This window comes from Hippocampus zosterae, chromosome 19 (genome assembly GCF_025434085.1).
Source record: "Hippocampus zosterae strain Florida chromosome 19, ASM2543408v3, whole genome shotgun sequence".
Lineage (NCBI taxonomy): Eukaryota > Metazoa > Chordata > Actinopteri > Syngnathiformes > Syngnathidae > Hippocampus > Hippocampus zosterae.
Window position 1 is genome coordinate 2,012,295 of NC_067469.1, and position 12,409 is coordinate 2,024,703.

The 12,409-nt window shown below is 46.4% G+C and overlaps 1 protein-coding gene across 2 annotated transcripts in view; it reads left to right on the plus strand.

Moving 5' to 3' along the window:
- LOC127591991 (forkhead box protein N3-like) overlaps positions 1-7,973 on the plus strand; it is a 42,103-nt gene extending 34,130 nt beyond the window's left edge. For both annotated transcript variants that reach the window (XM_052052335.1, XM_052052336.1), the window contains exons 5-6: positions 6,006-6,114; positions 6,610-7,973. In XM_052052335.1, the coding sequence (XP_051908295.1) occupies positions 6,006-6,114; positions 6,610-7,171 (671 nt within the window). In that variant the 3' untranslated portion in view covers positions 7,172-7,973. The remainder of the gene's footprint in view (positions 1-6,005; positions 6,115-6,609) is intronic.
- The last annotated feature ends 4,436 nt before the right edge of the window (positions 7,974-12,409 follow it).

Genomic DNA, 12,409 nt, shown 5'->3' on the forward strand with positions numbered 1-12,409 from the left:
GGGCGGGGGTGACAATTGAGAAGGCCGCGGGTGACATTGTGAGGCTGGAGGTCCTGAACGCATTTAACCTTGCAACGAAAGAAGCTTTCCGGTGATTCTTTTGTGACGTCAGTCTCCCATAGCCGTCGTTATTCACATTGGTTTGGGGCCGCCACAAAAAAGGACAAAATCCGACTTCAACGGACAGTTAGGACGGCAGAAAAAATCGTTGGCACCGCCCTACCCACTCTTGAGGACTTGCACACTGCAAGAATCAAGACAAGGGCACGGAAAATCCTCCTGGATCCCCCGCATCCTGCCCACCACCTTTTTCAGCCACTCCCCTCAGGCAGACGCTACAGATCCATGCGCACCAAATCCAGTAGACACTTAAACAGCTTCTTCCCTCTAGCCATTAACTCCTTAAACAGTCACTGACATAGTCACTCTTCTTGCACCACAAAATGGTACTACAAAACTACTCGTTACTCTAAAATGGTTCAATGATTTTGTTGTTTACGATGATACTAGTGCAGCGTGTTATACCGGAGACAAATTCCTGGTGTGTTCTACATACTTGGCCAATAAAGATGATTCTGATTCTGATTCTGATCCAGACGACAGAACTTTGACTTTTACTTCTTTGAAATGCTGGTAATAGCTCAATGCTAAAAGACATTGCAACCAACTTCAGGATGAAGCGTGAACAGCGAGACACCCAAGCCACTAATTCCCTTTACACTTCCACTCTCCGCTATCTACTCAGCTGTCAAGAATTCTTGTCGCCAGTGACCCATTGTCAGGTTATTCGGAGTGCCCGGTTAGTAATGAGCGGCCTTTTTGGAATGTCGGTTGTCTCAAATTAGCAGCATCGTAGCAAACCTTTATTATTATATCGGCAATGCTTGACCCCAGAGTCCACACCTTCAAACCTCAGAAGAAGTGAGATGGATGTGCTCACCACTCCGCCACTGCGTCGGCCCTGTGTGCCATCCTTAATTACGCCCCCCCTGCCCCCCAACACACTTTTTTTTGTGCAAACAAATGAAATTACTCCTGTCCAAACGCATGGCATGCTGAGTCGGCAGAATTATCCAGCCGCATGAGCCAATTCTGCTAATTAGCAGTTCCGCTAAATATGAGTTGTGGGTGTGTGGAATCGACATCCTGGGTTGCAGTGACTGAGTTGTTGGCCTTACTCCCCCCCCCCCCCCGCCACCCCCTACTGTAGGATATCAGTCAGCCAACCACTTAGACACTCAGCTGGATCGTCAAATAGACGAGCCAGTTAGCCGTTCAGTTGCGCCGCCAGCATTTGGAGCCCACCAACTAAACAGCCCGTTAGTCAGACGACATGTGTATGCGTTCTGCCCTCAGACCTGCACACACTCAAAGACACACTGGTCAAACTAGCAACTAGGGGGGGAAGAGGGGCCACTTTGAAACAGTTGTGTTGTCAAGGTCTGCCGGGAGTGACCTTTGAACCCCGCCGGACTGTGTGAATGAGCCCAGCCAGCGTGTGCGGCACGCGTGTTTGTGTGTACTTCTGCCCGTCCGCCGCGCTCCTCTGCCGGCTGCGTGGAGACGGCTGCCTGCGGGGCCATGTGGAACTCATTTAACAGGAGGCTGGAGGAGTCTGCGTGTGTGTATACGGCACATGAAAGCAAAGGAGGAGGGGGTGGGGGGTGGGGGGCGGTTGGATTTCAGTGCTTCACTTTCCCTAGAAAACAGGCACGCAGACTGGGAGACGAGGGACAGGCAGGGATGCACCATGAAGGCAGAGGAGCGGACCTGATGTAAAAAGACAGACGACCATTTTCTGAACAGGGGGAAAAAAAAATGCTTTTACCTCCACCAAGAAAGGTTTTTTTTTTTTTTTTTTTTTTTAGGAGGCTCAGACATGGTCCGAGGAAGAATCCATCAAATTTTGATGTGGCGACGTTGATGATTTTTCTGATCTTGAAGTTTTTGTGAGCATTTGAATCATTTCAACACTTGCCTTAAAATTCTCAGGCTAAGTGTCGCAGGGAACAAGTCAATATGTTTATTACAAGGTGAAAATATTCAAAATATTGTTCAATATCACCTACAAGGAGTGCTATCATCCAGGGTGCCGTGAATCGACTTCTTCAAATAAACATAAGCGGGCCCAACTTTTTTTTTCTAAAGTCCAAAGTGATTTTGCATTAGGTGGTTAGTGCACCGGCATGTAGCAAGCAGCCGGAGTAGCTTCGAGTCGTGACGTTCAGGTTGGATGACGTTGAACACCGAGCTCAAGTCAAGTCAAAGTCAGCCCTGTGTTGACTGCATCATCCACATTTCAACGCTTTATAAAGCACCCGATTGGCCGTGCTAAGCGCATGACCTCACAAGAAACCCCTCCATTCTGGGTCCTTTTCCAGTCACCTTGTAACTGCCGTAAACGGGCACCGGCAATACGACTGGACCGGTATCTTCAGTCTCATGAGTCCGACAAACGTATTCATGTCGCCTCGTTCGAATTCTTGCGCCATCCTTTGATGTGGAAAGGAGCGTTTGCTCTCCCTACTGCACAGTCGGCTCCTCCTCGGCATACATCCCTTTCGTGTTTGCTGCAGAGCCCGCATACAGTTGGAGATATGAGTCATCACTATACATAGAAAGACGGATCGATGGAAGAGGAATGACGAGACTGAGCAAGGGAGCCGCGGATACCGTTTCACACGCGCAGACAGTTTTCCGTACGCCTTGCACTTGAGCTATGTGCGCGCGTTGGTGTCAAGGACAAACAGTAGCGGCGGTCACGAGTGTACCGCTGAGCTTGGAGAGTCCAGGTCAAATAGAGCCAGACGTTGCCTTTTTCCACCCCCCCCCCCCCCCTCCCTCATTCACGTTCTCTTCTGTCACTTTCTCCGCTGATGCATGATCTACCGCTCTGTGGCATGCGGAAGGGGGAGCCGTTGCTATGGTGACCTAAAGCCTGGCTGGAGCTGGAGGTGTGGGGAGCTTCAGGAGGCGAGATGGGGTCGTGGTCGGGGTTGGGGAGGGGGGAGACCTAATGCACTGACCACATACACAAGCATGCAGTGAGTGATCAAGATTAAAAAAAAAAAAAAAAAGAGACTGCGCAGGGACTTACTTATAAGGTTATGGAGAGCAAGAGCGGGGAGATATCAGGGGCAGAGCCACACTAACTGGACTCAATAAGATTACCGCAGGCAGAGAAGAGGAAAGTGAACAGCCGAGAGTGATGTAGCGCTACCTCAAACGTATCCATAATTGATGTCATCTTTGCAATATGAATCGGAGCCAAATAAATGTCGCGGGGACATTTTGCGAGTGGGCGCAGCGGGATGCTGAGGGGTGTTTTAACGAGGCCCCGATTCCCCCCGAACTGAATTGGAATTTCTCTCCATAAAACTGCTGTTGAGCGGCGTGAGACTGAAAAAAAAGGGTGGGGGGGGGGGGGGGGAACAAGAGCACTGATTTAAAGTGCGCGATTTGTTACCTTAAAATCACTTTTTGAGTGGCTGTGATGTACTGCGGGCGTAAGAAAGTGAAGGTTTCGAGGGAAGCGTATACTCGTCGATTCAACGGAGGGCAGTACTTGGCTTCAACCAGCAGAGGTGCTCTTTACGCGGCTTCTCAATTGTCTGAAGACGTCTCTGTGACATCACTTCTGCGGTGGCAACTCATTTTTTTACCAGAAATTACCAGTCAAGAAACGGGCATTTACAGCCCACATTTTACTCCGTTCCAAAACGTTTTACTACAAAAGTGAAGTAGCGGAAGTAATATGCAATAAATTCAATTCACCTGCTCCAGATAAATGCACACTCAAATCAGATCAGCAACAAATACACGTAATTCCTCACAGTGTCATTTTCTAAGATGATGTGCCATCGGCTTCGCACCCACGCAGAAAACTCGCACAAACTAAGGGGACAACTTGCAAAGCGACGCAAACATGCTCCGAAGGAGATTCAAAAACTGAACATTGGAGGTCGTGCGCAACCAACAAACAAACAAACACATGAAAACATGCAGCAACCCCCTCGGTGGAGGTACCAAAGCTGTATTGATGTGTGTGTGTGTGTGGGGGGGGGGGGGGGGGCTTCGTGTTTGTAACAGCTTTCAACAAGCCTGGGCAGCAGACAGCAGGTCGGTTTTGAAATGTGAACTGAGTGAGAGGAAGATGACAGCTGTGGAAGGGAACTGTTGCGGTGAGCCACCAGCTTTGAGCCGTGGTGCAAGATTCGGATTTACGACTATAGACCGTAGTCGGCGTATGCCTTATTTTGTCCATCCATCCATTTTCCGAACCGCTTGATCCTCACTAGGGTCGCGGGGGGTGCCGGAGCCTATTCCAGCCATCTTCGGGGAGTGGGCGGGGGACACCCTGAATCAGTTGCCAGCCAATCGCAGGGCACACAGAGACGAACAACCATTCGCGCTCACACTCACACCTAGGGACAATTTAGAGTGTTCAATCAGCCTGCCATGCATGTTTTTTGGAATGTGGGAGGAAACCGGAGCACCCGGAGAAAACCCACGCAGGCCCGGGGAAAACATGCAAACTCCACACAGGGAGGCCGCAGCTGGAATCGAACCCGCTACCTCTGCACTGTGAAGCCGACGTGCTAACCACTGGACTCTACCGGACCTTATTTTGTGTTTCCCGCAATATATTTCAGAGTGTGTGTTTTGTCCACTTTTTGGTGTCGGATTGTTTTGTCACGACCTACCTCCAGTGGTGACCTTGAAACGGTAAAGCACGAATCCACATCGGGGGCGTCCGTGGGCTTTCTTTTATATACAGTGCCGTGCCGCGTTAAGTAGGGGAGAGCAATACATCTCGAGTAGAACATGACACGTTGGATCAGCGGGCGTTGGTAAAGCGGGGATCTTCAGCTTTCAAAAGGTTTTGGGAGTCCAAGCTTTTTGCGGGTCACTCGAGGACGGTCGGGGGATTTGTTCCAAAGCCCGTTCCATCATCCCGGCTGCGCGGTGGTTGGAGGTGTCGGGCCGCCGCCAGCTCCTTTGTCCCATTTGCAGGAAGTTTCCACTTTCACAAGCTTTGGCTCCCGTGACGGTCCCGATATAATAGTAGTTTGTCGACAAGTGATCTATTTCCTCCATGCTTTGATCAGATTAGACATTCCAGGTGGGCTTCGTCCACATGCCTTTGGCTTTTATTGGATTAAAATCTTACTTAGCTAAATTACTCTTTGCAGAGCGGAGTCGTTTTCATTCAAGTGGGAACATTTTACTTGCGTACACAAGCCTACGTGAAAATGTGTACTCGTTTATTTTTATTTTTTGCTGATGTCTGGATGTATGGCGGGGCTCATTGTCATGCTGAAAGGTGAAGTGAAGGTCTTGTGTGAAGGTCATGGTCAGCGTCAGGTTCTGCACCCTAGTTGACTGGTATTTGAACTTAAACTTTTTTATTTTTTATTTTTGACTCAATAATCAGAAGGGACACAAGCGGAATAATGTGCTCCTCCTGAGTTCCAACAAGCCCGTATGCGTGCTACAGGCCAGATTTAGCAGAGCCCGGCGCTGGTTGGTAATTGAATGAATCACAGCGCCCTTAACTCATTTATGACGCTTTCCCGCTCAATTTAACCCTGCCTTGCTCATCAATAGAGCCCCGTTGGCCTCCTCGGATGGTCGGCGGAGTCTCATTGAGCCGCTGCGAGCTCTTATCGCCATCTAATCGTGTTTCTGAGAACCTACCGCTGGCTTTTTCCTCTTCCGACCAATCCGTTTTCCATCCCTATCCTTACTCGAGTCATCACCAGCTGACTTGGAGTGAGAGGTGCCAGCCAATCACAGAGTAGGTTTGGACCAACAACCATTCAAATTTGCCCGGAGCAAACAAACTCAACATAAGAAAAGTTAGAGCCCGGATTCAAATCTCCATCTTCAAAAAATGTCAGGCGGATGTGACGACCACTGGACCGGCGTTCCCCCGATCCATCCTCTTGATTTCATTTGACGTGGGTGTGGTGTTCTAAGTGTGAGTATCTGCTCTTGTCTTCCAGTTCCTCGTGGCGTGATTCAAAACGGCGCCCGTGTCAGGAGCCAGGCACTCTTCCCCGTGATAAGACCCGTTCCCGTCAGCCCAGTAGGGAGCAGAACTTCGGCCATAAGGTGGGGGGGCGACTTTACTCGTGCCACTGTCGGCCATATTGGTAGCGCTGGTCACAAACCTCCTGTGCGTAATACGCTCCTGACACAAATCCAAACATGCGTGACGAATAGTTTACTTACATGGTCAAAACACTTGCCAAGATTCTATTCACACGCACAAACATATTCATTAGCGAGAAAAAAAAAATAAGCACCTTGTGAGTCCAAGAGCCTTCGGAGCAAGCCTGGACATGCCGATCTATCACAAGAGCAAAAGATGGCCTGCTCTGTCAAATAAATTAAACATACACGGAAGGTATGCGGTAAATATTTGATCATTGAAAGGAGTACATGTTTGTCATACAGTATATAAATATTCAAATACTTTTTATTCTGCAGGGAGACATCAGAGAGGGGAAACACTTGCGAGAGTAAGTCTAACTATATATATACATACATAAAGTAGTAACAATACACCCCCCCCCCCCCCCCCCCCCCCCCTTGCTTCCCCCACAGATCTTCCATAGGAGAGTATCTGAAGCGAGGCCAGGACAGCCCCTCTTGCTACTCGCCTCCACCTTGCGGCGAGGACCTTCAGGAAGACCACAATTACAGCACCGCCAAATCCCCGAGCAGGCTGGGCTCCTCCCAGGCCACGCCCCCTTCGTCTCCGACGGACGACGACGACATCATCGCCGTGGAAATCCAATCCGACATCAAACCCGAGCCCCGGGAGATCCCGCTGGATTCCCACGTCAGCGCCACCGCCGCCGCCGCCGCCGCGACCTACCTTTCCCAGCAACCCCTGCGCGGACAGAGACGTGGCTTGGGGGCGGGACCCGGGACACTGGCGGGAAGCAGCTTCGCGTGGACCAAAAACCGAGCGAGGGCCATTAGCGATACGCTGCCGCTGAAGAAGCGGCGGGCGGTGGAGAAGCCGCCGGAGAGCGACGACGAGGAGATGAAGGAGGCGGCGGGGTCGCTGCTCCACCTGGCCGGGGTCCGAGCCTGCCTCAACAACATCACAAACCGCACCGCCAAGGGCCAGAAGGAGCAGAAAGAGGCCCTGAGAAACTAAAGGACGCACACGGTACCATCATCGAGTGAACACGTTAGCACGCCGACACAGACACACTGTACGACACCCAAATAGATCAACAGGTAACATGTTTTAGTCTCCACGGACGCGTCTCATCTCCCTCTTATCTATCTGCAGGGCATTAGGTGAATCCTACTTATTTGTGGCAATATCAAAAATCTATGTTTTCCTACATGTTCAGCAACACTAATGGGTACTTCTCATGTGTCTTTTGTTTTTTTTTTTTTTTTTTTTTTTTTCCAAAGGGGATGAAAGCCATAGTAAAGCATTCATTCGGACAAATGGGCAAAAGTGTAAATCCGTACAACGGCAGATGATGGCTGTTTGTCTTGCATATTTGTTTGTTCGCGTGCGTAACCTGTAGCAATCTTGCAGTTGATGCCAGCAAAGGTGGCGGAGCCTACGAGACTCGGGCGAGGGGAGGGGCGGGGAGGGGGAGGGCGGGCGGGCGTAACCCCTCCCTAGCATCACTCTCCTTACATCCACGAGCACAAATGTGAGACTGTGCCAAAGAGAAGTGACCAGGTTGCTTCATGTAGCCAATATGACAGCTGACAAAAAAAAAAAAAAAACTAAACTTAAAAAAAAAAAAAAACACCCGAAGGCAGTGGTAGTTAAGCTTAACGAGGACGACCGTAAGTGTCAAAATAATTGTAAAACCCAATGTGATATATACTCATGCACTTGATATTATTTTAATGCCACTTAAAGAAAAGCAACATGGTTTATTTCAAGAGCACTCATAGTATTTAAGAGTAGATATATGAAAACGTCAGGGGGGGTGGGGGGTTAAAAAAACTCTCATGTTTCTCACCATAGAGATGGATAGTGTGCCGGGTGTGAGGCAATATCTCCTTCATTTGCATCATGTAAACGTCCCCAAAACTTTACCGAGTACTTCCTGTCTCGAGACACCTGGAAAAGACATCGTAGCTTCCCGTGGCTACCGTATTCATTTGACAGTGTCCAAGAACTATATACACAAACCGTGTTAAGGGTCATGTTTGTGTCTGTTTCCTCTTCACTTTACCCTCATAAAGATATAAGCAATTTGTCCTGCGCAGGTGATTCTGTAAAAAAGTTAGAAAATATTTTATTTTATTTTTCCTTTCTTAATTGAAGCAATTTGACCTTGCAGGACTTTCTCAGTTATATTGCATGGGTGCTTGTAAATAAGATAAAAAGCAAATCTTTTTTATTCAAAGAACATGTAAGATAAACGATGTATTTAGCATGAAGCATGACTTATTTTCATATAAACCTTGATCCTAGAGGAAAGAAAAAAAAAAGTTTTGCGCCAATTCTTATACCCATGAATTTATTGGATTTTTTTTTCTTTTTTTTTTTTTTTTTTTTTTCCTCCTGCATTTATTTGAATCCTTTTCGGGTTCTTGAGCGGGCTTTCAAAGACACACCTTCAGGGAGCAACGTGGGGACGTAACTCTGCAAACTCGAGGCCCGAGGGCGCCACTTCTCAACATTGGCTTCTTGTCTTCGGCTCATGCAGCGGTTTAGGACTTTTGGTGATCAGTGTTAACCTCCGTGTTATTCCACAATACATTTGTGTGGGTGTGTGTGTGTGTGTGTGTGTGCAAGTGCGTGCGTTTGTGAGCACTTTGTTTAACATTGTGCCTACCTTCAGTATCTCTGTTGTCATGTCTCGGACATGTGTTGACAGACATTTCTTTGTTTAACATGGCAGTATTGTTTTTTTTGTTTTTTTAATTTAGCCCCATGTGTTTGTTTGAGTGTGTGTGTGTGTGTGTGTTCTTTCCATCAGCATTGTTCAGCGTAAATGACCCAAACCGATGGGCATGTTGTCAGTGTCCGAAAAGAACCTCATATGTCCACGTACGAAGGCCCTTGGAGGGGTATCGAAAGAGAACAAGAATGCACTCAATGGCACTAAAGTACTGGACACAAAGATGTCGAGCTAAGCCCAAAAGTATTCATGCATTCGTATCCGTTAACACGCAATTATAGAATGTTATCAGTTTTGCCGCCAGGATCGTTGAGAATGGTGTGTGAGATTGTTTTCCCAATATGATATGATGAGATCACGTAATTTGTGCACTTGTCAGCAGGTGTTGAAAAACTATTATTCTTGAGAAATTTTAACCAAAGCATAAATAATTTTAGGCCTATCTTTGCATACTGCATTATTACTGCATAAGTACTATTTTTGATGGGATGAGCAAATCTCTTGCACTGTTTTAAACTGACCGGTGGTTCTCAAACTTCATACATCAAGTACCACCTGGAAAAAAAAAAAAGATTGAGCTCTCCAAGTACTACCTTAATATATATAACGTCTTCACATTCATAAAGAAAAGAAATCAAATAAAATACAAAACACACAATGATTCAATTATTATGCCCATCCTTGATTGAAGAATGTCCAGTATTTGCAATTTCAAGCAGGATTAAGCAGCTCAATTTCTTCTTTAGATCGACTGTATACGTTGCTAAAGTTAAGCTACTTCCACTCACTTTCAAAGGTTGTTAAGGTTCACTCTTCCAGCTGCGAATGAAAGAATGACTTGATTGGGAATTCACAAAGCAGGAATTAAGCGCGCAGGCCTTCTTTCATTCCGAAACGATTTTGATATTGTGCCACCGTTTGTGCTCTGACTTCGAATGTCGCTTTATCGACATGGAAGCGACAGCACAAACGTGAACTTCAGCAGTGAGCCAAGTTTCCGAACGTATGCATGTCCCATCCACACTGGTGAAATACTTTTGCCAACTGTAGCACGCATCACTGACTTTTTTTTGGGGGGGGGGGGCATTTGGTATGGTATCCATGCTAACATAGAAAAAGGCTGAAAGAAGACAGTCAGTCAGTGTCTTGTCATGTGCCACCTGTCTCGTACGATATCTGTGTGAGGTCAGGCCGCTCTGCTGTATTTACAGAAAGAACCCACTCACGTGCTGCCAAATGTCATGTTGAATTGGTAAAAGGTATGACAAGATATGTTATGGCTTTAAAAACAAATCTTCCTCTGTCTCGCTCATTTGCATTCAGGAACTCGTGTCCAAGCGAGTGTTATACTTCCCTGCCTAAGAATATTTCTTTCATAGCTGCCAAGCAAACAGAAAAATACAACAAATTTGTTTTACGTAAAAACAGTTAAAAGTCACCAATTTCCGTTCCTGTTCCGCTCTCTTGAGCAAAATGTAGTCTACGGTACTGCCATTCTATTTTGGTGACCGTCTAAGCTTGAGAAATGGAAAGCCATAGGTTAGTGATGTCAAAAAATGCAAAACTGTTATTGGTCCGCGAGACGTGACGCAGAGTACACCCAAGGTGTGTTGGCTTTTCAGTAAATGTTCAACTCTCTCCTCTTCCTCCCCCTTTATTGTGCAATCGTATTGCCAAAGAATGAGTTCCAGACCCGTTTCATCACTACATGTAAATATCAACGTCGTCCGATACCGTGGCAAAAAATATATATATAAATGTCGTTTTATTTTGTTTTTCCATTTTCTGAGAAACTGCAATGATGTTTATGTGATGTATTGTCTTCCAGTTGGTTGCAATAATAATTAAAAAAAAAAATCCAAGTTGCGGAGGATTACGTTTGTGCTGTGTTGTCTTTGGAAAGTCACAAACCACATTGAAATAAGCATTCGGTTTTATTTCGTTTTGACTTTTCAGTTGGGTTGAACTCGTTTTTAGAGCAAGCTTGTTTTTTTTTTCTTCAAAGATGCTTTGCTTTAGTTAGGTTTTTATTAGTTGTCATATTAGTTTTTTTAATGGAATGTTTGTAAGTGTAAGATTTAAAAAAAAATAGATCACAAAGTATTGTGTCATGAAATAAAATAATCAGTTCCAGAGTAGTTATGGGTAGGTGGACAAATTGGCGTACACAGACAGAAAGGAGCTTCTGCATGACAATCTCTGGTGAGTACAATATTATTTATTCATTCATTCATTCATCTTCCGAGCCGCTTGATCCTCACTAGGGTCGCGGGGGGTGCTGGAGCCTATCCCAGCTGTCTTCGGGCAGTAGGCGGGGGACACCCTGAATCGGTTGCCAGCCAATCGCAGGGCACACAGAAACGAACAACCATTCGCACTCACACTCACACCTAGGGACAATTTAGAGTGTCCAATCAGCCTGCCACGCATGTTTTTGGAATGTGGGAGGAAACCGGAGCACCCGGAGAAAACCCACGCAGGCCCGGGGAGAACATGCAAACTCCACACAGGGAGGCCGGAGCTGGAATCGAACCCGGTGCCTCTGCACTGTGAAGCCAACGTCCTAACCACTGGACTACCGGGCATCAATATTATTTATTTATTTAAAATTTTTGTATTGACACAAATTGATTGTGAAGTACGGTAGAGGTTTGGAGTTCTTGTGGTGATGTATTGGAAGATAAAGGTAATTTATTGTTGTTTTTGTTTTTTTTAAAGGTGATTTCCTCAGATACCTGAAATGCTCTTCTGATGCCATACATTGGCCTCTTTCGTGTCGATGGCATTATTAAGAGGTGGGTTAGATCACTGTTTATGTATATTTTCTTTTCATCCAGCAACGTACTCCACATGCATATCTGGGTTTAACCAAAGGGTCTTTACTTCTCTATTCAAAGTTGACCCCAAAAAATTAACCTCACGCATTCCCATCAACAAGGGTCTTATCAAAACGGTGCCTCCTCTGACAGTTAATTATTCATTTACGTCCTCTAATCATGTTAGTTCAATACGTATGATGAAAGCTCAAACTTAGTTCTCCCTTTAGGGCAAAGGAGTAGAAGGGTACCAAAGCATTGGTCAAAGTCTTATCAATCAGAACGAGTCAGAGTGGGGTGTCTTCCCAGAGCCATGTGGCGGTGGAGGTCCATTCATAATTGAAGCCGAGATGGGCTTAATCTCTATCCAGTGTGCCTCCATGTGTGTGTCCCGCTCCCACCATCAACACAACTGGAGCTTGCAGTTTCTCTGTTGCTATGCAACTAAAAGCAAGACAGAGGGGGGTGTACTCACAAGATCTTCAGAGGGCATCATCAGTTACTAAGAGTGTGACTCAATTGGTTTGTATTAAACAACGTTCTCTTTAATCACATCTCGCTTTGAGAGCGGGACCTGAGATTCCGATATCATCTTTTCATTTTTGAGGGAAATTCCGTATTTCCAGTATGTGGGCAAGGGAATTATGAGATGTGAAATACACCACTTAAATGTATTTTTTGTCAAGTTACACACATTGG